This window comes from Nuphar pumila, chromosome 4 (assembly GCF_984573655.1).
Source record: "Nuphar pumila chromosome 4, dmNupPumi1.hap1.1, whole genome shotgun sequence".
NCBI lineage: Eukaryota > Viridiplantae > Streptophyta > Magnoliopsida > Nymphaeales > Nymphaeaceae > Nuphar > Nuphar pumila.
In genome coordinates, this window is record NC_143252.1 from 135,716,686 (window position 1) to 135,741,395 (window position 24,710).

The following is a 24,710-nucleotide window of genomic DNA, read 5'->3' on the forward strand; positions in this document are numbered from 1 at the left end:
AGGGCTGAGAAACGAGTAGCACATCTTGTCGTTTGGCTTGGGTTGGGTTGGCTTGACTTAGAAACCAATCCCAGCGAGCAAAGCTATTAGTTAGCTCATTTAGGTAGACGAGCATGAACATGGCAAGCTCGATTGGCTTGACTCGCATAGGTCATTCACTACAAGAAAATTGTTAATTAGCGACGGAAATTTGCGACGGATTTTTTCCGTCGTAAATTTGCGACAGATTAGCTAGAGAAAACTAATTTCATGAATCCGTCACTAATTAGCGACGGATTAGCGATGAAAAACTTGCATCGCTAATCCGTCGCTACTTAGCGACGGATTAGCGACACCAATTATTTTGTCGCTAATCCTCAATATAAGAAACCATTTTAGCGACGGATTTAGCGAGGGAAAAATTCCCTCGCTAAATCCGTCGCTAATTAGCGACGGAAATTTTCCGTCGCTAATCCGTCGCTAATTTTCGATTTAAACCGAGCGCGAAATTTTCCCTCTCCCCATTCGAAATTTAAACTTACCTCGCTCGATTTAAACCGACTTCGGATACTGAAGCAAGGTAACGAGAGAGAGAGAGAGAGAGAGAGAGAGAGAGAGAGAGAGAGAGAGAGAGAGAGAGAGAGAGAGACTAACCCGGCTTCAGACTCATCGGTCTCGTCGGCGACAAGGAACTCCACGATGCCGAGTCGGAGGCGAGAGAAGAGGATGGGAGGGAGCTCATGATCGGCCTTCTTCTTGGGGTGGTTGGAGTGCTCGAGCTCCTCGGCACCGAAAGCCGCATTGTAGAAGGCGACAACATCGGCTGGCCTCGGCGCCTGAACCACGAGCTTCGGCCTGAGCATCGAGAACTTCGCAGCGGATTCGCCGTCGCTCTCTGCTCCGCTCCCGTTCTGGTGTTCCCCTCCTTCCTGCGCCATCTCTCACTTTCCCCTTCCCCCGAATGCACGAAATGAAACCCTAGAAATGCAACCACAACGAAGAAGAGGTAAAGCGAATGCACGAAAATGAAGAAGAAGAAAAAAATACGAACTAAGCAAACGCCGGTTCATAGAGGACGGCGATGCCGGAGAGCACGCTACTTAGCGACGGATTTTTTTTTTATTTTGTTTTTAAAATTTAGCGATGGATTAGCGACGGATAATGTCCGTCGCTAATCTATCGCAAATTAGCGACGCCAATAACGACGGATAAGGTTTTTCGCTAATTAGCGAGCAAAAATTCGCGATGGACGCTATCCATCGCTAATCCGTCGCTAATCCGTCGCTAAACAGTTTAGCGATGACTTAGCGACGGATTAGCTATGGATAACGTCCGTCGCTAATCCACGATTTTCTTGTGGTGATTTTACATATTATATATTTATATATACTTGTATATTATTTTATTTTTTTTGAGAAAAAGGCAAGATTATTGATTCATTTTCAGATGAAATTATACATATACAATATATAGTCCGTCACCCCGCCCCCCCCCCCCAATGCATAGTATGCAGTAGCAACTCAGCTCATTCGGTAATGCTGTGTTTCCTGAGTTTCAATCTAACCTGAGAGTGTTCATTTCGTATTATGCAGGAAACCTTTTGCATGTATGGCGCTACCCCATCAAATGTAACGTCATTTTGATGCAGCCACAGTTGCCTCTATACAATCAACACCCAACAATCAACACCCAACAGGTCACGTGGGCTTGTGCAATGTTGAGGTAGTGGTTTTCTTCAATCTTGTAGGTGAAGTTAAGCAATTCATTTACATTAGACAAACAAATGTTGAGTGCTCTCCTCAGTCTGCTCACACAAGCGACTTCTACTTGCAAGGTGCACTCCCCTAAGCAGCAAGTTATTGTTAGTTTTTGCCCTATCATGGAGAACAAGCCAACCAAGCATAGATGCACGAAGAGGCAAACTGTTCTCCCATAAGCTGCGATCCGGCAACCACAACACATATGACTCACCCATAGCCTTGTAGTAGGATGCCACTGTGAAATCCCCATCCTTTGTGAGCTCCCAACGTAACCGGCCATTCCCTGTAGCAAGTTGGTTTCCTTCGACCAATCTTAGCAGTTGCTATAGTTACGAAGCTGTGACCTGGTTAAAAACGCACCTGACTTGAATCCGCCAACCATTCGCACTATACCAATAGTCCTTGACTAATTTTTTGCTTTCCTGCATGCAGATATGAAAGGGATCAGGGAAAGTGTTTCTAAAGGGGCTTTTGGTAGTCTCTAAAAATTCATGCATCTTCCATCACCCCACTTTCACTTTCACATTCTGCACAAAAATTTCCAATACCCTTCACCAAACCTTTCCAAAAGCTCGACCCTATTTTCCATTTCAAGTTTCTTACCCAGTTCCATGGCCAAACCTAGATATCATATTTACAGCAAAGAACACAAGAAGCTAGCCCGTCCCCATTTGCTATCAACCACCACCATTTCAACAATAGTGCAATGTTAAACCAACACAATTCCTTTATTCCAAGGCCCCCTTGCCAAAGCGGCTTAGTGACCACTTCCCATATGAAATCGGTGCCATGACTTGTTTTCTGATTGACCATTCCATAAAAATCTTTTAATGACCTTAGTTATTTTTTTTAAAACTATGGTTGGGATTGCAAAAAGGCTCATGAGATGCTAACCAACCGTGGCTAGTACATGCTTCACTGGGACTACCCTACTAGCTTGTGACAATACCCTAGCCTTCCAAGAGTCCACCTTACTCCTTACCCTATCCTCTACCCAAGACCATAGAGTAGCCCTCGTAACACCCTTATGTAAAGGGATACCTAGGTTCCACATTGGCAAGTCATGTTGCTCACATTGAAAGATATGTCGCGCCCTAGTCATAAGACAACCATCACCATCCTCATTAAAAAGACAAATTTTGTTTTTCCTTGTGTTAATTTGCAACCCAAAGATTTCTAAAAAAATATTGACGATGATTGCTAAGTTTTTCATGTTTTCGTCATTTGCCTCTCAAAAAATTAAAATGTTGTTTGTAAAGAGGATATGCATGAAGTTTTCCATAACCGGTACCACCACCCCTTTAAACAACCCACTCTTGTATGCCTGACTAAGCATGTAACTCAGATCTTCTATGGCAAGGATAAAAAGCAGGGGTGAGACTGAGTCCCCTTTTCTGAGGCCTTTCTTGTGTTTGAAAAGGGCCCTTGGCTACCATTAATACAAACCCATATTGTTCTTAAACACCTAATCCACCTCTCATATATTCTCATTCTTCTCATGAGTCATGACATGAGAAAGAAAGCTACAACTTACCATATCGAAAGCCATTTGAAGGTCCAGTTTTAAAAGGAAAGACTTCTTTTTTATAAAATCATCGAGTGCAAGTAGACATCTCTGATGAATCTTTTGATTGGGGACAAATGCAAACTGTGATGGGCCTATTACTTGATGAATCACCCACTTGAGGCATGTGGTGAGGACTTTTGTGATGACCTTTAGAAGGGTGCTCAAAAGTGATATAGGTATGAACATATCTATATTATTTGCACAATGCTCTTTAGGCACCAACACCAAGTAGGACTCCCCTCACCTACTAGGTAAGCATGCATTCCTATGAAACTCATCAAAGACGGCCAAGAATTCCTTCATACATGTTGACGAAGATGCCTTGTAGAACTCAATCGGAAACCCATCTACCCCTGGTGCTTTATTACTCGGTAGTTCCCAAACTGCATGCTTAATCTCGTCCACTGTAAATCAATCATCTAATGATGCTTGTGCTCTCCCATCAAAAGAACATAGATCAATCTCACTAAGTCAAAGGAAAGTGGAACTATTGATGATGTGAACCTTTCCTTAAAAAATATTGTGACTTGCCCAATGATTTCCACACTCTTGTAAATGCACCCTCTTATTGACATGGATGGATGAAAATTTTCTCGCGTTTGCGAGGAAGCATACAAATGAAAGAACTTAGTGTTTTTGTCTTTGCTTTTTAACCAATGAACTTTGGACGTTTGCTTCTGTTTCATTTCTTACCTTGTTCTCCATTCAAAAATATTATTGATTAGGATTGTTTGCCTAGCTTGCCTTTGTTGTTTCTCTGCAGGTCCAAGCGCCTCAACTACCATATCTGTATGCAATGCTTCGTGCTCCTCTTTCCATAATGCAATTTGTTAAAAGCATGCCGCCCCTTCATTCCTGGTCTATTCAATGAGGTGTTCCCTAACCAGATCCATTCATTTAATAAATCTAAGGGCCGCCCATGCGGCCACTTGGGGTTGCACCCACCAATGCTGCAAATTTTTGATAAGTTGTTGGTCCCTTAGCCACCATGACTCCAATTTGAAATTGCAATTACTAGGCCCGCTAATCTCCCATTTGAGAGAAATTGGGGCATGGTCAGATATGGTAATGGGCCCCATGATTGCTCTTCCATCATCTAGGTCCTCCCACCATTCTCGCTTGACAATGAACCTGTCGAGTTTCCTCAAGCAAGGGTTCCTTCGCTTACTCGACCAGGTAAAAAGCCAGCCTCATATATGAAAATCCACCATGTCCCATTTTTCTAAAAAATCTACAAAGTTCCTTATACTTGAAGTATATCACTGCTCTTTATTAGATTCAAAGATATGCAGGAGGCAGTTAAAGTCTTCCCCTGTACACCAATTTTCAAAGGTCATGTCCCTTAGCCCTTCAAGCTCATCTCAGAAGCAAAGCTTAAGATTATATGTTGTTGGGCCATAAACTGAAGTGAGAGTGCATTTTCGTGTTAAAGTTTGAAAGTTCAAAAAACAATAAGATAGAGAACCTTCCTTTATGCATATAATCCTTCCACACTACTAAAATCCCACCAAATCTATCGTTAAAGGGAATGTAGTCAAAAGAACATCCCTGCCATAACTGATTTATAAATCTTTGCGCCACTACCTCTGTTTTTGAATGGGAGATACAAAGCATATATAGTTTTTTCTGCTTAATTAAATTTGTAAGAAACCTTTGCTTGTGTGCACTTCCCAGCCCTTAAATATTTCATGCCAATATTTTCATTAAAAAATAAATATAAGAGATTGTCGTGTGCGCTTGCCTCTGACACTAGCAAGAGGCCTGATGGCAGGCTGCATCATGCTCCATTGCCATGCCTAGATGATGGATCACCGACAGAACCTGCTGTTTGGGGCACCCCACATCTTGAGTTTCATCATTTTAAGAACTTTCGCAAGCGTAGCCTTATTGTCGAAAGGTGTAGCAGCACACGCAATTGGTTTCCCCTACGTCTCCTGGTTACAACCTTGATCGGACATAGGTCGATCCACATATCTGAAATCATCACAGTTTGGGTCTGGAACCTAAAACATGGTCTGACTGCTGATCCATTATGGCTGAACCAAAGGCCACATTTGATCATCAAATCCCTTAAGAGCACAAGATTGGGCGTTGTTTTGGGTGCTTCCAGCAGCAAGCGTGGGTCTCAAACCTTGGATGTGTGAACGCCACCTGTAACTAGCAGTGGTTACAGTACACTCAAATAGTAGTTAGAAAGAAAAAAAACTAATCGACCTTTGGGATGATGAAAAAGGGAAGGCAACAACATAGTGGGCTCCCACCCTCGCACAAGAAAGCAACTAGAATCCTCTTATTTGAAGCCCATTTGAAAAAAAAAAATAGGCTTTCTCGTAATGGCGGCCCGACTTACATGGTTTGGTGATTGAGCATTTTTGCTTCTTGGGAGCTTGAGAAACTGCATCTTATAACGATGGGCTCCTTGAGCAGTGTAGCCTAAGCCCCCTCTACCAGTCACCTCTACCAGATGGGAACGACTCTCGATGAGGCCCTTCTGAAATGGTGGCTAACATCTCTTTTATTTTCCTTTTTAACGAGGAGGATGGCTTGAAAATTACCCCAATTTTCCTCCAATCAGAATGCCCCTTTTCTGAAGACCCAAAAGTACACACCGATGACCGAAGGTTGCTATGTCCGGTGACACCTAAACCAGAAGAAAGAAAGGAAGGTGAGTCTGGTTTACCTTGGGACTCCGAGGAAGAGACCTCTTCCTTCTGAGCAACACCTAGACATCCACCATATGAAACAATGCAACCTTCCTGGAATGGACAACAAACAGAATAGCCTTCCTTCTTGTGGGACCAAAGGTTCGTGCAAGATCAACACTTCCTTCTTCTAAAGTTCAGAAACATGCATTTCTCACATAGCCAATCACCCATCCATGTACCCCTCCCTGGTCATATACCCCCATCAAGGACAATTTAAATTTGTTGAATCTTCTGGAGCGCACGTCTATCCACCCTTCTTCATTCTCATGATTAGTAGACAAGGGCTTGTCTATGATCTTTGATTTGGTAAAGAAAGGTGGGCAGAGATTTTGTATATATCCAGTTGATGGACCAGCAGGAGGCCACACTTGAGGGACTTGATAAAATGTTTGATTTCCCAGTAGTGAAGAGTTCCCTGCATCAAATAGTCATACAACATGTCCGACAGATCCATGAAAAATGTAGGAGGCAGCAGATCAATCCTGCCATTGCATAGGAGAGTCCGTCTCCAAGAGAGAAACTCTTGCAAATCTTTCAGATAGGGGACATTCACAGGTCTGGAGTTGTGAGTGTTCATCCCCCAAAATTTCTTTTGCATATATAGCAGTTGTGGCTTCGTCAGCATAGCCAAGAATGTATTTGAGGCACTGCCCACCCCTGAGCTGAACCCCCTTATCAGGGAGAAGGTGGGCACGTGCCCACCCAGACCTCAAATGTGGCTCTGCCATTGCTTAATGCGATTGAAAAATTAATGCGATTGACATTATAATAAATTAGTTGAGCATTTCCGTTTTGTTGAAGGAAGAGAGATTGCGAGTCAGAATAAAACTTCCCTATATATAAATTTTAAAATTTCTCAAAGTAGCACGCCAAATGAATGGTATATATAATGGTCCATGCATGCATGCATGCCTTCTTGGTACCCCACTACCTGTGGGTCAAAGAAAAGAAGATTGGTTGATACAGCTTGAATACTATATGGTATAGTTACTTGTTAATAAAATGTTAAGAAAGCTGTTTGCATTGAAAAATATTTTGTTTTTACAAATAGAATTAAAAAGATCACCACCCTTACAAAGGAAGAACGAAACGCTCGTTAGGAATCAAATTACAAAACGAGATATTGCCAAGGATTTAAAAAATAACGTTATTTTTAACAAGCATAAAGTTACATTTACATGATACCTGGAAACTTATGTAAAAGATTGATAAAATAATTTATTTGAAAGAAGTAAAAGATTGATCAAATAATTTATTTGAAAGAAGTAAAAGATTGATAAAATTGATTGAAGAAAATTGTGTAGATTTTTTTGGTGGTTTTGAGTGTTGATATACTTTTTATGATCTTTTTTTTTTTTTGCTATTCGCTGTAAATGGAGCAAGAGACATGGTAGGATGGGTTTCATCATACATTCAATCCTAGCCATCCAGCAGAACCATTTTAGCCATTGATTGGATGGCTAGGATTGAATGTATGATGGAACCCGTGTACTGGACGGAATCCACTTATATAAAATTCCTTTGTCTCTTTTGGACGGGCAACTGGGTAAGACTATGACGCCATAGTTGAACACGTGCAGAAAACTGGCGATTGACGACCAACATTATCCATCCAAGTCATCATCATGTCATGTCCAAATTTCACTCTCTCTCTCAAAGAATTTGGAAGCAATTTAATCTTTTGTTTGAGGAGGTTTTAGTAGAAAAAATTTCATTTACAGTCCCATCTTTTACTCTGATATTCCAAAAATAGGCTCTATATTTACCAAAATAATGTTTGCAACCATCCTTTTCACTTTTTCTTTTTTGAAAGAAAACCTTCCTTCTCACTTAAGTTGTCAAATGTGTATCGTAGTAACTCAGACTTGTAGACCGTGATGCCTCCACCTTAAGAGATGTGATTTATTACTTGTTCACTTATTACTTGATACTTATTATGTGGTTGCATATTTTTATTATGTTATTTTATGGAAGTCGTTTTTTATTTATTTGTAAGATTTCGCTATTGGGTGGGTAAAACCTTGTATTGGACATCCAAAATCTACTTTTGGATAACTTTTTTCCTATAAATTTTTTAGTGCATTTTTGGGTATGCCACATCTCATTCTAGATTATCAGTATGCTTACAGTGGATGAAACCCCGAATGAAATTTTCCAATTTTTTAATTGCAAAATAACTCAAATATTTTTTTTTGCCGTTAAGAATAGGATTAGTCCACATCAAGGTGAGAATGTCGAGTAATCTTAGCCGTTAGTTGGACGGATAGGATTTAATGTGGAATGGAACTCAACATGTCTCGTACGATAGTTGACGTGTCAAATAATATTAAAAGAAAGAGAAGTTGGTGTGGAACATTGTAAGCGTGGGCCTTGACATAGTCGTATATGCTTGAGTTGAAAATTCTGATTGAATAATACTTGATAACCCTCTAGGAACTTTCATCAAGTACATCCCCATATCCAAACGCTCTATTTTCCGTTCTCACCGGATCCCCCCATCGTCTATAAATACCATGGCCCTTCTTTTGTTATTCATCATTCCTCAAACAGAGCCTGTTCTAGTGTTAATACATTGCAAATTGCAAAGTCTATTCTCTCTCTCTCTCTCTCTACTAGAAACCATCCTTTCGAGCTCAGCAGCAATGGCAGCAACATCACCAGTGTCTCAAAATCAGCAACCAACTTGTGGCAAAATGATCACCATTCTAAGCATAGATGGAGGTGGAGTAAGAGGGATCATTCCGGGGACCATCCTAAGCTTCCTTGAATCACAACTTCAAGTACTAGATATTGTCCTTTTTCTTTTTCTTCCCTGTATTTATTAGTATGAACTGTTTTATGTTCTATTTTGAATCGAACCGAATAAGGAAAGAAAAATTACATTGAAAGAAAGGACAAATCGATCTGATTAATAAAATGAATTAATACAGCATTTTTTCTTTGGAAAAAAATATGGATTTACTAATAATCAAATTGCTTCTTGTGAACAGCAACTGGATGGAAAGGACGTGAGGATCGCTGATTACTTCGATGTTGTAGCGGGAACAAGTACGGGAGGTCTAGTGACCGCCATGCTTACTGCTCCTGGTGCAGATAACCGACCTCTCTATACAGCTAAAGATATCGTCCCATTCTACCTTGAAAACTCCCCTATGATCTTCCCTCAATCTTGGTAGGTTATATATCAAATATTATGCTGTGTTTGTGGTTTCCCACCTTCTGTTCTTTGGGAGCAGCAGTGTTCAAAATAGTTTGTGGAGATTGTTTTCTCAAGGCAGTTATCGTCATATTGTATATTATATCACCACCCAACATCTCACTTGGTGGAGATTTGCGTGGGCCACACTCTCACATATATCCCATGTGAGAGGCACATCTTTTCACCGTAACTGCTCTCATGTTTTTTGCAACAATATATATTTTTTTTCAAAGGCAAAACCATATTTTGTCAATACATGGATACAATTCTTTTACACATGTCCCAAATGCAAGGCTCCCAAATAGAGCCTTTAGTTACTTCATTCACATACAAGTTGGTTGAAATTTTATTGGTTTGGTTGGTGACGGAATGCAGTAGTGGGCCATTGAGCAACGCCAAGAAGCTGATAGATGCAATAGAGGCACCCAAATATGATGGCAAATTTCTTCACCAGCTCCTCAGGAGAAATCTTGGTGATACCAAATTGCACCAAACCCTAACGAATGTGGTCATCCCAACCTTCGATATCAAACTCCTTCAGCCCACCATCTTCTCTACTCTTCAGGTTATCATCATTATCACCATGGTTATGTTCAATTATGTAATTATTTTTTAGGGTATAAGATTCAGTAAAAATAAAAAGGCAGAGCATTAGTTCATGCGAAAACTCAGATTGGAGGATTGAATTGGTGTTTATGTTGCTATTTTGCTCAGCTGCAAAGGAACCCAACCAAAGATGCACTGCTATCTGACATATGCATCAGCACGTCTGCTGCCCCCACGTATCTTCCCGCCCATTATTTTGAAACCAAAGATGAAAACGGAGAGACAGTCAGAAGCTTCAACCTTATTGATGGAGGCGTCGCAGCTAATAATCCTGTAAGTCTTGTACGGTCTACAGCACATACAATCTAGTTGGGAAATCATATATGCAAGCTGCATCTGCTCAACCTGACTTTGCATATATATATATATATATATATATAATGTTTTCTTTGCAAAAGTATGGTGATTTGATTCTTGAAAATTTCGCACAATGTATGACATTGATTTCGGAAGCCCTTGAAAAACCTGTTTACGTATTGTAAATACATGATCTAAAACCTATTTACTACTAAACAAACTATGTAGATCACGTATATATATAAGGTTCGATCCACAAAAAAATTGCAAAAAAGTTTAAAATAATGGTGTTTTTTACTAGATTTATGTAAAACGACTGTAGGAAAAAAAATTATATATATGTATATGTTGTGCATATCATCTTAAGTGTGCAGAATATATCAATTAATTATTGTTTATTTTTGTGCAGGCTTTGGTTGCGGTTAGTGAAGTGAGTCGAGAAATCTTCAAACAAAATCCAAATTTCTTCCCCATTAAACCTACAGACTACGGAAGGTTTCTGGTCATCTCTCTTGGAACAGGAGCAGCCAAGGTAGAAGAAAAATATAGTGCTACATCAGCTGCAAAATGGGGTGTTGTGGGCTGGCTGGTGAACGGTGGGAGCAGCCCTTTGATCGACAGTTTCACCCATTCAAGTGGGGACATGGTTGATTTCCATCTCTCTGTGACTTTCCAAGCACTAAACTCTGAGCAAAACTATTTGAGGATCCAGGTATGCTAAATATTATGATGAAATTGTGCCTCGTTCAGATGGAGAGGGATAAAGGCTGCCGGCTGGCAAACCAGTAATGACTTGAGTATCCGTTCGGTGTCGCCTTTGTGGCCGAAGGCAGATCAGGTGCAATCACATTGCACACTTTAGCTGCCGCTGCATCATGATCTGCCCTCCATCTTCGGTTGGGCCCCGCAACTAACAAGCTGTACCCCAGAGATGGAGGGCAGTCAGGTGCAGGGTCATGTTCAAAGTGTGCAATATGATTGCACCTGATCCACCCTCCATGTGGCCTCAGGCTTAGGGACAACGAGGTCTCATCCTACCTCGAGTTCGAATCCCCATGTGGGCGCCCCTCTTGAATCAAAAAACAAAAGTTTTCTTTGTGTGTGTGGCTTCTTGAATCAATTTTCATGGAATTCATTTTATGGACCATCCTTAATTTTGGGTATATGTAGGATGATTCTTTAAGTGGTGATACGACTTCAGTTGACATATCAACCAAGGAAAACCTTGATAACTTGGTGAAGGTTGGTGAAGCCCTCCTGGACAAACCAGTTTCACGTGTGAACTTGGACACGGGTGCATATGAACCCGTACAGAACGAAGGCACCAACAAAGATGCACTTATCAGGTATAATGATCTTGCAATTTTTATGTAGTGCGAATATTTTCATTGTTAATTTAACAATTTCTTACAATTTTGATGGTTGATTTTTGAAGGTTTGCGAAATTATTGTCCCAAGAAAGAAAGCTTCGTCAACTGAAATCTCCCAGGACTCAGCACTGAAGATTTATTTTGAAGTATTATTATTCTTTGTATAATCCAATTGTTTATGACCATATTTCATTTCATTTCTTCAGTTTCTTTGAAAACTTTGCTGTAATCTTTCATTTCATTTGAATAAAAAGTCTAGACATTTTTATTACATCAAGTGACTCTGTCCCTAAGAAAGTTTCTCGTTATCAAAATGACAATAACAATAATAATATACAATAATTTAAATAAAACGTAAATTCTCCAAGGTATTTGACGTTGCCTACGAGGTCGGTACGCTAAGGGACGGTCTCAAATATAAATAATCAGTCCCGCCATCTAAACTGATTTATAAGTAATTGTCTTGACGAGTTTAAAACCATGTTCAACGATAATTGATATTCGCAAGGGAATTTAACACATAAGAACAAGATTCAGTGAGGATGAAAAAATAATAAAAAACATACTCATAAACGGGATAGGAATTGATGTGAAGACTGGTTCCAAACTAGGACAGTTTGACGTTGATTTCAGTAAGAGCGATTCACCCGAATGAATGCTAGTTTCAAACAAATATTTCGATCTATATTAGTAGTTTGGGCACAACAGAAATTAAACCCAAAACAGATTCAACGTTAATGATGATAAAACTGAGTGCAAATCAGATGAGCATGTGTGCAATGTTGTGAGTGAAACCAAATACTGCAAATAAGTTCTTGACTTTCCCTCGCCAAAGCTAAGGCTAAAAGTAACTTTCAATGAATAGGATTTTGCATTGCTAGCCGATGTGGGTTATGCGAAATGGCCATTAAGACAACTACACACCTGTTTGTCGAATGCAAATGGATCAAAGAACTGCAGATAGCCTACAAGAACCACAATTTTCCACCGCACGCTTGTAGCCCATGAGACTTATTCCTCTCTCCTAGGATGGGCATTGTAGGCAGCAAAGAGCATTTTCGGTGGTGGTGGTGGTGGGTATTGATTACATGGCACCAGATTTGGAAGCACAAAAACCAGACGGTATTGTTGGAATTATAAGCAAGACTCTTCGTATTCCTCCCTCATTTTTGGGAAACTCATTTTACTTTAAGGCTTGTTGGAATTATAAGCTAGACTCTTCGTATTCCTCCCTCATTTTGGGAACTCATTTAACATTAAGGCTATTTGCAGTTTTCTATGCAAACTCTTTGGGTTCCTCTCTCATTTAATTTTTCTCTTTGAAAATGTAATAGTCTTTTAGTTTTTTTATGGTAGAAATTTATTATGTAATTAAATTTTGGTTGAGCTTGAATGCTATATATATATATATATATATATATATATATATATATATATATATATATATATATATATATATATATATATATAGCAGCCATGTATCATCATTTTGACAAGTCATTAGAATGTATTGAAGCCTTTTGTAGTCTTCTCCTTCTCTTGCACCATTTCTGTGTGTTTTTCATTTTAGAGAACAATCTTCTTCTCTAGTTTGTTGTTTTATTTCCAACATAGTGGTATCAGAGCTATGATGACTTTCAACAATATGGTGCAACCACAAGTTCCTTGCTTTGCTGGAAAAAATTATAACAAGTGGAGTATTCAAATAAAGGCATTCTTTGGTTCTCAAGATCTATGGGACATTGTTAAAAGTGGCTTCGATGTGATGGACAATGTTGAGGGCATCACTCCACGACAACTAACTTAGTTGAAGGAAAACCGGAAGAAGAACAATAAGGCATTGTTCTATATTTATCAAGCTGTTGATGAAGGCATTTTCGAAAGGATATCTATAGCGGAATCGGCAAAGAAAGCATGTGATACTCTCTATACAACATATAAAGGAGAAGACAAGGTAAAAATGGTGAGACTCCAAAATCTTAGAAGTGAATTTGATTCTTTAAAAATGAAAGAATCTGAAACTATTGAAGTATTTTTCAATCGAGTCTTCTCCATTGTTAATCAAATGCGAGTAAATGGTGAAAAATTTGAAGATCAAAGAGTTGTTAAAAAGATATTGAGAAGCTTAACTCGCAAGTTTGAACATATTGTTGTTGCTATAGAAGAATCCAAAGACTTATCCACCTTGTCCATTGATAGTTTAATGAGATTACTTCAATTCCATGAACTTTGTATAAAGCAATTTGATTATCCTCCAATCGAGTAAACTTTTCAGACACATCTCTCTATTCATGGTGGTGCTCGAGGACAAAGAGGAAGAGGAAGATGTTATGGAGGTGGTAGAAATCAAGAAACAAAAGAAGATGCTTGTGATTCATCTTATTCTATGCGAGGAAGAGGTCGAGGTCGAGGTCGTGATCGCTCTCTCTCACAAGTTCAATGCTTTCATTGTCAGAAGTATGGTCACACCATAAAGTTCTGCAGAAAGAGATAGGCAGAAGAAAACCAAAAGGAGGTAACTTTCATGCATGAGAAAAATGAAATTCTTGATAATGATATTGTCTTTCTTGCTTGTGATACCAAAGAAGAAACACATGATGAAGTATGGTATATTGATAGTGGTTGTAGTAACCACATGACTGGAAACAAAAAATTATTTATGGACCTAAATGAAATGGTTCAAACTAAAGTTAGAATAGGTGATGATAATAGACTTGCTGTCAAGGGACGTAGTGATATTCTTGTTAAAACTAACCATGGCAGCAAACACGTCACTGATGTTTTCTATGTTCTAGGCCTCAAACACAATCTTTTGAGTGTTGGGCAATTTATTCTAAAAGGATATGATCTTCATTTCAAAGGAGAAATATGTGAAATCAAAGACAAAAAGAATACTCTCATAGTCGAGGTAAAAATGACTCAAAACAAAATGTTTTCATTTACATTTCAAAGTGTTGTTCTTCCTTGCTTCAATACTATTATTAAAGATCCATCATGGTTATGGCATCTTCGATATGTGCATTTGAATTTCAGTTGTTTATCTCTCATGTGCAAAAAACATATGGTCAGAGGCATGCCTAACATTCATCAGCAAGACAAAATTTGTGAAGGTTGTGTTCTTGGAAAACATCACAGAGACTCTTTTCCTGGTGGCAAATCTTGGCGAACATCAAAACTACTTGAGTTGGTTCACTCTGATCTATGCGGTCCTATGCGCACCACATCTATTGGAGGTAATCGTTACTTTTTAACATTCATTGATGACTTCAGTCGGAAGACATGGGTTTATTTTCTAAAAGAAAAATCTGAGGTGTTTAAATATTTTAAGCAATTTATGACATTTATTGAAAGCAAAGTGATCTTTCTATTAAAACCTTGCGTACTGATCGTGGGGCTGAATATATGTCCAATGAGTTCGAGTAATTCTTGAAAAAGAAGGGCATCCGTCATCAGTTGACTACTCGGTATACACCTCAACAAAACGGCATTGCGGAAATGAAGAATCGCACGATCATGGAGATGGCAAGAAGTATGTTGAAATCTAAAGGTATGCCTAACATATTCTGGGTTGAATCAGTGGCATGTGCTATCTATCTTCTTAATCGTGCCCCCAGTAAAAGTGTTCAAGACCTAACTCCTCAAGAAGCTTGGAGTGGGCAAAAACCATGTGTTGCTCATTTGAAAGTATTTGTCAGCATATGTTATTCTTATATTCCCGATGAACGAAGGAGCAAGCTTGAAGATAAATCTGAAAAATGTATCCTTGTTGGGTACAGTGAATGCTCAAAGGCTTATAAGCTTTACAATCCAATCATCAAGAAAATTATCATAAGTAGAGATGCAAAATTCAATGAAGAAGAATCTTGGAATTGGGATGGCGAGAATGAAAATAAAAATTCACATTTCATCAATAAGGAGGAGAGTTATGACCCTAATAGTGATGGTGGCGAATGAGATACTTCACTCTCCTCTCCATCTACGCATTTATCATCGTCTTCCTCATCTTCAAGGAGTTCTGAATCTCCTCCTATGAAGACAAGAAGTCTTCAAGAAATTTATGAAACAACAAGAAGAAATCTTGAGGAAAATTTGGTGAATTTTGCTTTATTTGCGGATGCCGATCCAATTACTTATAAAGAAGCATCTCAAGAAGAAAAGTGAAGAATTGCTATGAATCAAGAAATGGACTTCATTGAAAGAAATCATACTTGGGAGTTGACTGAGCTCCCAAGAGGGCACAAATCTATTGGCGTCAAGTGGGTATATAAAACAAAGTTCAACTCAAATGGAGAAGTTGAAAAATGCAAAGCTCGTCTGATGGTAAAAGGTTACAAGCAAAGGTATGGTGTTGATTTTAATGAAGTTTTTGCTCCTGTAGCTCGCCTTGAAACAATTCGCATGGTGATAGCTTTGGCTGCTCAAAGAAAATGGAAGGTCTATCAAATGGATGTTAAATCGGCTTTCTTGAATGGTTTCCTTGAAAAAGAAGTGTATATTGATCAACCTCCGGGTTATGTGAAGAAGGATGTAGAAAATAAAGTGTGTCGATTGAAGAAGAGTTTATATGGGCTGAAACAAGCGCCAAGGGCTTGGTATAGTCGCATTGATGGATATTTCTTGAAGAATGGTTTCAAACGGTGTCCCTTCGAGCATACTCTCTTCATTAAAGAAGGCAATCAAGGGAAGTTCTTAGTCATATGCTTATATGTTGATGATTTAAAAATTACTAGCACTAGTGCAAGCATGGGTGAAAATTTCAAGAAGGATATGATGCACGAATTCGAAATGACTGACATGGGGCTTCTCCATTTTTTTCTAGGCATTGAAGTAAAGCAAACCGAAGATGGAATATTCATATCTCAAAAAGGTATGCTGAAAACATATTAAAGAAGTTCAGAATGGAGGGTGCTACACCTCTTAATACTCCTATGGAAGTTGGACTGAAACTTAGCAAAAATGATAGTGAGAAAAAGATCGATGCAACTCTCTATAGAAGCCTTGTTGGTAGTCTTATGTACTTGACTGCTACAAGACCTGATCTTATGTTTGTTGTCAGCATGATTAGCAGATTCATGGAATCTCCTTCTAATACTCATTGGGACATAGGCAAAAGAATTTTGAGATATGTGCGTGGCACTATCAATTATGGAATTCATTATAAATGTGTCGAATATTCAAAATGGTGGGTTTTTGTGATAGTGATTGGGGTGGAAATAGAGATGATAGTAAAAGCACTTCAGGTTTCGTTTTTCACATTGGTTCAGGTGCAATCTCGTGGGCATCGAAGAAGCAAGTTGTTGTTGCTCTCCCCACAACCGAAGCTGAGTATATTTCATTGGCTCTTTCTAGTTGTCAGGCTCTCTAGCTAAGGTGGATTCTTCATGAGTTGAAGCATCCTTAATGGGAAAGCACTCTTTTGTTTTGTGATAATAGTTCAGCCATAGCACTCACCAAAAATCCAGTTTTTCATGACAAAAGCAAGCATATTCGAATCAAGTATCATTTCATTAGAGACTTGGTCAAAGATAGAGATGTCAATGTCAAGTTTTGCAAGACCCAAGACCAAGTGGCTGATATCTTTACAAAAGCATTGAAGAATGAAACTTTCAATAAATTGAGAGAGAAATTTGGTGTCGTTATAGTCTAGCTTAAGAGGGGCTGTTGGAATTATAAGCTAGACTCTTCGTATTCCTCCCTCATTTTTGGGAAACTCATTTTACTTTAAGGCTTGTTGAAATTATAAGCTAGACTCTTCGTATTCCTCCTTCATTTTGGGAACTCATTTAACATTAAGGCTATTTGCAATTTTCTATGCAAACTCTTTGGGTTCCTCTCTTATTTAATTTTTCTCCTTGAAAATGTAATAGTCTTTTAGTTTTTCTATGGTAGAAATTTACTATGTAATTAAATTCTGGTTGAGCTTGAATGCTATATATATAGCAGCCATGTATCATCATTTTGACAAGTCATTGGAATGTATTGAAGCCTTTTGTAGCCTTCTCCTTCTCTTGCACCATTTCTGTGTGTTTTTCATTCTAGAGAACAATCTTCTTGTCTAGTTTGTTGTTTTATTTCCAACAAATATTTGAAGATGTTACTCCAAAGTTTCAAACTAGTTCTTAGTGCAACACAAAATGAACAAAGAAATCACATAATGGATGCAGCTGAGGTTAGTACAAAGCGATGTCAATAGAACGACGATGACCATGAAAATCTAGCAGAACTCAAATAGGTTTTCTTTGATGCAGGCTTTGAATGACACCTTGTCATTCGACTAGTTTGCCTGCTGAATTGTAAACTGATAGTGTTTTGTTAAATTATTACTCATGTTCATAAATAAATAAAATAAGACTTTCATCTAAAAAAATATTATCATTTTTTTTGTTCTTTACAAGATCAAGTATGCTATATATATATATATATATATATATATATATATATATATATATATATATATATATATATATATATATATATATTGTATCTGAATTATCACATAGGATATCACTTGGATTTTGGAAAGATTCAAATGTGGCATGATCCGGCCAATAACCAATCGGTTTGGACCCCTAAAATTAATAATAGGGTTTGACATGTTGGTCAACAAAACAATCCCATTTAGGGCTCCATATAACAACATTGCTATCATCATAAACTTAGCATGCCAAAAATGGTAGCAGATAGAGCTAAAAATTTAACTGTACCGAATCCAACATCTTCAACATATGGGTCTTGTTGTACACATTTTCAAAACTCTCAGGTTTCTCTATCAACGGCCAAAAAAATCTGGCTTTGTTCCCTTTAACGTTGGGGACATAATGGCTTCTTTTGCATCCACCAGCTTTGGTTATCATATCAACGACTTACCAATCAAGTACTTGAGATTAACTCACCATCTCGGAGTTACCAAAGTCCAATATTTGGAAGGAGGTAGAAGAAAAAGTAGGAACAAAATAAACTCATGGGTTCGGTTCAATCTCGCAATTGCAGGAAGGGTAACTCCTGTGAAACATGTTCTCACAAGTATTCTATTGCATTTTTGACAAATTTTTCATATATAATCCAAGACTAGAATGCATATCAACAGAGCCTTCCAAAATTTCATCTGGTCCAAGAAGACACATAAGGAGAAGGTGCACCTGGTATAATAGAAAATCATCACCCGAACCGAGGAGAAAGGTGGTCTTGGTATTTGGGAGGTTGGCCATTGGAATAAAGCTATACTCATCAAATGACTTTGGTCAATCATCTCTCTTGACAAGCCATGGACGGTGGTTGTTAAACACAAATACAAGTTACATGGCTGGCCTTCGATGTGGATTTGGGGTGTCCAAATGCTTACCCATTAATTTTGTTGAAGCCTTGTACATATCGTTAGGTGATGGGTCGACGAGTACCTTATTTTGGAAGGATGCTTGGTGCATAGACGGATGCTTAGAGAACTATTTTCAGCATTATATTGGGTTGCCACCAACATGGAGGGGGCAACAACTCATTTTGGATGGGATATCTAACTTCGCAGAAATCCTTCTCCGTTAGCGTTGGATTAATGGATGGAACTTATGCAAAGGTTGGCCTTAATTAAGCCCAAGGATCCGTCTGACGCTCCTTGCTGGAAGTACTCTACATCCGGTCAATTCACTACCTCCTTGTGTTATCGAATGTTAATTAGGCCCCCAATTGTTCAATGGATCATGGTTGATATTGCAAAACACATTGCTCATTCGAGGCTCTATGATTAATACAATCTGATTAGGCGAGCTCAAGAAGAAAGCACATTCTGGAAAAATGAGCCATCAAATCCGAATGCAAAGGCCAAGCTCACACCAAGCTTGAGGAGTCCGGGCTTCAATTTTGAACATACAAGATCACATTTTGTTTGGAACCGAATTTTGCATAGTTAGATTTTTAATCAATATAGCTTGTTTTATTCTTTTATTAGTTCTGACAACCGTTAGGATTTATTTTGCATAGTGGGAGGGTACTGTATGCCGGATCAGGGTAGTTTATTTTGTGTTTTAGACCCAAGACCTGTGAAAATCTAGACCCAAGACTGGCCCAAACACTTGAATGGGTCTCCTGGCCCAAAACTGGTCCAGGGGGTCGGATCCCAGATCCAGACCCACCTTGGTCTAGGGACACCATCGTCATTGTAGGGTTCCCGGATTGTTCCTTAGCCTCACACATCCCATTTCTTCTGCATCAATTTGTCTCTCAAAAAAATAGAAATCTACATTATTGGGTTATAAAAATAAAAGAAACACTGATAGAATAAGAAGGTATGGTCTTTTTATACATAAGAGATGAAATATTACAATAAAGCTTTCAAGGAAATTGAAGAAATGTAATGTAATATGATATATCGACAATTGGATTACACAATGGTATACACAAAGAATCATATGAGTAATACTTCAAGATGAATCTTCAATGGTGGGCCTTGTGAGATCTCAGTTGCCGAAGCTTCCTTTCTTCGGACAATAATTTCGCAAACCTTCAAATTTTCAACAATTAAAAGAGTAAGATATTGTTAGATTAACAGTGAAAATTTCCATACTAGCTACAGAACAATTGCGGAATTATGCTACCTGATAAGTGCATCTTTGTTGGTGCCCTCGTTTTGTGCGGGTTCATAGGCTCCTGTCTCCAAGTTCACACGTGAAACTGGTTTCTCCAAGAGAGCTTCACCAACCTTCACCAGGTTGGTTAGATTTTTCTTGGTTGCTATGTCGACTGAAGCTGTGTCCCCGCTTAAAGTGTCATCCTATATTTATACCCATATAATTAAAGTTTGACAAAAATTAATTTAATAGTCTCTTGCTGCAAGAAGCCTTATGAATACGCACACAAAATCATGGTAACAAACCTTGCTTTCGAGATTTTCGGGGTAAAGGAAAATTTTATGCTAAATTAAAAATTTGTTATATTTAGATTTTAAATTATATAAGAAAATATAGAAAAAAATAAAGAAACCATTGAAAATTTAACAGTATTTAAAAAATTATGAATACCCTAATCACATGATAATTGATAATACATGATAAAAATATAATATTTTCAGAATAGGTGATATTTTCAAAATATAATCTTTTTCTAGGGACAGTATCATCAGTTTGTGAGAATCTTGCAACAAAATCATGAGATTTTCAAAATATGACTCGATGATGTCATTTGCAAGCGTAATAGACTCGATGATGTACGAATTCATGAAAATATTTTTCATACCTCGATTCGCAAATAGTTTTGTTCAGAATTTAATGCTTGGAAGACCACAGAGACGTGGAAATCAACCATGTCCCCGCTTGAATGAGTGAAAGTGTTGATCAACGGGCTGCTCCCGCTATTCACCAGCCAGCCCATAACACCCCATTTTGCAGCTGATGTTGCACTGTATTTTTTTTTAGGGATGACTGTTCCTGTTCCAAGAGAGATAACCAGAAACCTTCCATAGTCTATGGGTTTGACAGGGAAGAAATTTGGATTTCGTTGGAAGATTTCTCGAATCACTTCACTTACCGCTACCAAAGTCTGCACAAAAATAAATAGCAACAACAATTATATAATAATGATTGTCTATCCAAAAACATAATAATAATTAATTAAGATATGCTGCACAATTAAGATGAGATGCACACTTTAGATACTCTCACAAACTTGTCTATGAGAGAGAGAGAGAGAGAGTTAAGCTAGCATAACCCTGGATCAAACCCTGTGGTTTCACGGGTGTGTCCATAGCTTTTAGAGGTGGACCACCCGGAGTTTTTCTTGCTTTGACGAGGAATTGGCGAGGGTTCCTCATCATTATCAAAAAATAAAAATAAAAAATGATTGAGATACCCCCAAAAGCTAAAATGGCATTTCTGAAATGATACGCTTTTAGTTTTTGTATAAAAATAATATAATTACTTTTTAAGAATTGTTTTTCACATTTTTTCTAAAAAAGAAAATGTAATCAACCGTCAAAAGTAATTACATAGAAATGGGCATGTGGTGCAAGACTTACAGGATTATTAGCAGCAACGCCTCCGTCAACAAGGTTGAAGCCTCTAATAGTCTTTCCCTCTTCATCCTTGGTTACAAAATGATGGGCAGGAACGTAGGTGGGGGCAGCAGACGTACTGATGCATATGTTAGAAAGGAGTGCATCTTTTGTGGGATTCTTTTTAAGCTGAGCAAAATAGCAATAGAAACACCAAGTCAATCCTCCAATGCGAGTCATCACATGATCTTATGCTCTAGTAATTAACTATATACGAAAATTTTACAAAAACATGCCCAAGTTTTGGCCTACCTAACTTTTGGGAATTATTTTGATAACTGGGTGTATTAATAATATCTCAAAAGTTCGGCATGTGTTTGTAAGTAAGCCAAAATTAGGCATCTTTTTGTACATTTTTTCATTATATAATGATTATGACCATCGAGATCTTCCCATCATTTTAGTAAAAAAAAAGAAAAGAAAATCATGACCGTGGTGATAATGATGGCTACCTGATAGGAGGAGAAGATGGTAGGCTTAAGGAGTCTGACGTCGAAGGTTGGGATGACCACATTCGTTAGAGTTTGGTGCAATTTGGTATCACCAAGGTTGCTTCTGATGAGCTGGTGAAGATATTTGCCATCATATTTGGGTCCAGCCATTGCACGCATCAGCTTCTTGACCTTATTCATGGGTCGTCTGCATTCCCTCAATTATCACCAATCAAGTATTACACCCATTACCAACTCGCATGAAGAACATGAAATCCTATCCTATGACATTTGATGCCCTAGCTATGTTGATCCTAGACATCCAACTGATGCATCTGGATGGCTAAGATTTGTCCACATCAGGGACGTTAGTTGGACGGCTAAGATCAGCATAGGATGGATCCTATCGTATGCCATATGATGGGATTCGTGCTTGAAATGTCGCACTACCAAATTTACTGTGTTTGAAGTAATTAATACTTGATATGTTAGTTACCTAGACTGAGGGAAAATCTTAGGGCAGTTTTTGAGATAGAACGGGACCACATCTTTAGCTGCATAGAGAGGTCGGTTGTCTGCACCAGGTGTGGTAAGCATGGCTGTCACCAGACCACCGGTGCTGGTTCCTGCTATGACGTCAAAATAATCGGCCATCCTCGCATCCTTCCCATCCAATTCCTATTCAATAAGAAAATAACGAGTCATTAATAAATTAATTTTTCCTTTAAAAAATAATAGATGCATATTTTTTTTGCAGGAAAAAAGAAAGATCTTAATTTTTTTTTTAAATGATGAAGAACCCTGGTTGAGAATTTGGCCCGGGTCATTTATAATGGGCTTCCCCCTTTGATGAGGTCACCGACACCCAAGACCTTATGGGGCTCACCAGTTAAAGGCACCCGCACACCCAAGAAATTTATGTTGGATCTAGGTATTGGATCCAAAGTATTGATCAAGGTATTAGATCCAAAATTGACCATTGGATCTCACGATAAAATCCAATGGCCACCGGCCCACCACAGTAATTGACTCTTGGTGTACAGTTATATAGTGAGGTGGTTATTGAAGAGGGGGGCATATTTCTCCATAAAATGTGATGAATCCCCCTACATCGTGTATAGGAGAACGAAAATGAAAACAGAGAAATAGAGATCTCTATAAAGGTTTGAGAGATTCACTGCTGAGAAGAAGGGAGTTAGAATAACTCAAAGATATAGCATGTAGTGATACATAAATGGAGGTTTGATTCCTCCTTTTCAAACACATGCCCCGCCTTCAATTACCCCACCCTAAACCAAACTAGGAATCCAATCGGGGTTTCATCACTTTATCCCTATGCCCGCTGTCACTTGGGCAACCCGAGTGGGTGTAAAATAATGATCTTATTAATCAGGTCAATTCAAAGTGGAAGATTTTTTTTGATGGGCATGAAAAAATGGATCCGCATAATTATGCAGTGCAAGAAATGTTGATACTGTATGTTTGTTTTGCTTTTTTTTTGAGATATTTCAAATTCATATGCCTTTGATTTTTCTCTGCTCTGTTTTCCTTTTCTGAAAATATTTAGTTTGTTTCACTGCTCAGTTGATCGGAGGGTGCCGCGCAACAATTAACAAGTTCATGTTATCTTTGAAAAAAAAAGAGACTCATCTATTAACCGGATTAATTCAAAGCAGAAAATGCACTGAAAGGTGTTTGTGTTTGTGTTCGTGCTCATGTTTAGACTAGCCTTGCTGTGCTTGAGCTCGATGTCAAGCAAGATTAGCCAAATACGAGCTGGCTTCTTCGAAAAAGAGTACATGTACTTTAATTAAAGAGACAAAAACCAAATGAGATTTAAACCGAGAACCTCAATTTTAAGAACCAACTAAGCTATCCAACTATATTAAGTTAGATTTTTTGACATAAACCTATATATTTTATCTACGCAAGCTCATCCAAGGTGAGCTTAGCCAAACGCACCCTGTTCAGGCTCAAACCATTGAAGCTAAATAAGCTGCTCACGATTCGGTGAACCAGCTACATGAATGAGTTTAGGACGAGCCAATGCAAGTGCTCAGTTCACTTGATCTCTGCACTACTATAAACCCATGCTGATAATAAATGTACACCAAGTGATGGAAAAGAAAAAAAAGGATATATGTTTATATTACTTGAAGTTGTGATTCAAGGAAGCTTAGGATGGTCCCTGGAATGATCCTTCTGACTCCACCTCCATCTATGCTTAGAATGGTGATCATTCTACCATAAAATGGTGTCTGATGCTGAGACAGTGGTGATGTTGCAGCCATTGCTCTCCTAGATTAAAAGGGTGGTTTCTAGAGAGATGGTTTGTTTGGGATGAAAGCCTCAACGGTAGAGTTTAGAAGGCCTTGGATTGAAGGAAATGAATAGGCTTTGCAATCTAAAGTGTATTAAGACTAGAGCAAGGTGGGTTAATTTGTATGGGGAATGATGAGTTTACCTAATAAAGAACGGTTGTGGTATTTATAGGGCGACGAAGATGCGAGCTACCAAGGTTGTTAAATGCGATGAGGCGAAGCGAGGAGTTGAGCCTGCGCTTCGCCTCTGAGGCGTACGCCTCTCACAACTGGAATGGAAGTGAAGCGGTGGGAGGGGAGGCAGTAAGAGAAGGACCACCGCCCAGCTGGTACGGAAGCGAGGGATATGCCGGTCGTCCGGTGGTCGGAGAAGACTGAGCAGCAGCTGCAGCACAGCAACTCCGGTGGTCGGTGGTCACAACTGGTCGGAGGTTGA

At 38.7% G+C, this 24,710-nt stretch overlaps 2 protein-coding genes across 2 annotated transcripts; one reads left to right on the top strand and one right to left on the bottom strand.

The window, feature by feature from the left end:
• Positions 1 to 8,633: 8,633 nt before the first annotated feature.
• Positions 8,634 to 11,754, top strand: LOC149841187 (patatin-like protein 2). Its single transcript, XM_090004697.1, has 7 exons — positions 8,634 to 8,791; positions 9,002 to 9,183; positions 9,586 to 9,775; positions 9,925 to 10,089; positions 10,523 to 10,825; positions 11,284 to 11,459; positions 11,549 to 11,754. Exons 1-7 carry the CDS (start codon positions 8,654 to 8,656, stop codon positions 11,613 to 11,615), a joined length of 1,221 nt encoding a protein of 406 aa, XP_089860823.1. The 5' UTR covers positions 8,634 to 8,653; the 3' UTR covers positions 11,616 to 11,754.
• An 8,052-nt stretch (positions 11,755 to 19,806) lies between these two features.
• LOC149841188 (patatin-like protein 2) lies at positions 19,807 to 24,330 on the bottom strand. The gene is made up of 7 exons (XM_090004698.1): positions 24,107 to 24,330; positions 22,450 to 22,631; positions 21,975 to 22,161; positions 21,487 to 21,651; positions 20,709 to 21,011; positions 20,072 to 20,247; positions 19,807 to 19,977 (listed from the first exon to the last, which is right to left on the bottom strand). Exons 1-7 carry the CDS (start codon positions 24,242 to 24,244, stop codon positions 19,911 to 19,913), a joined length of 1,218 nt encoding a protein of 405 aa, XP_089860824.1. The 5' UTR covers positions 24,245 to 24,330; the 3' UTR covers positions 19,807 to 19,910.
• Between the last annotated feature and the right edge of the window lie 380 nt (positions 24,331 to 24,710).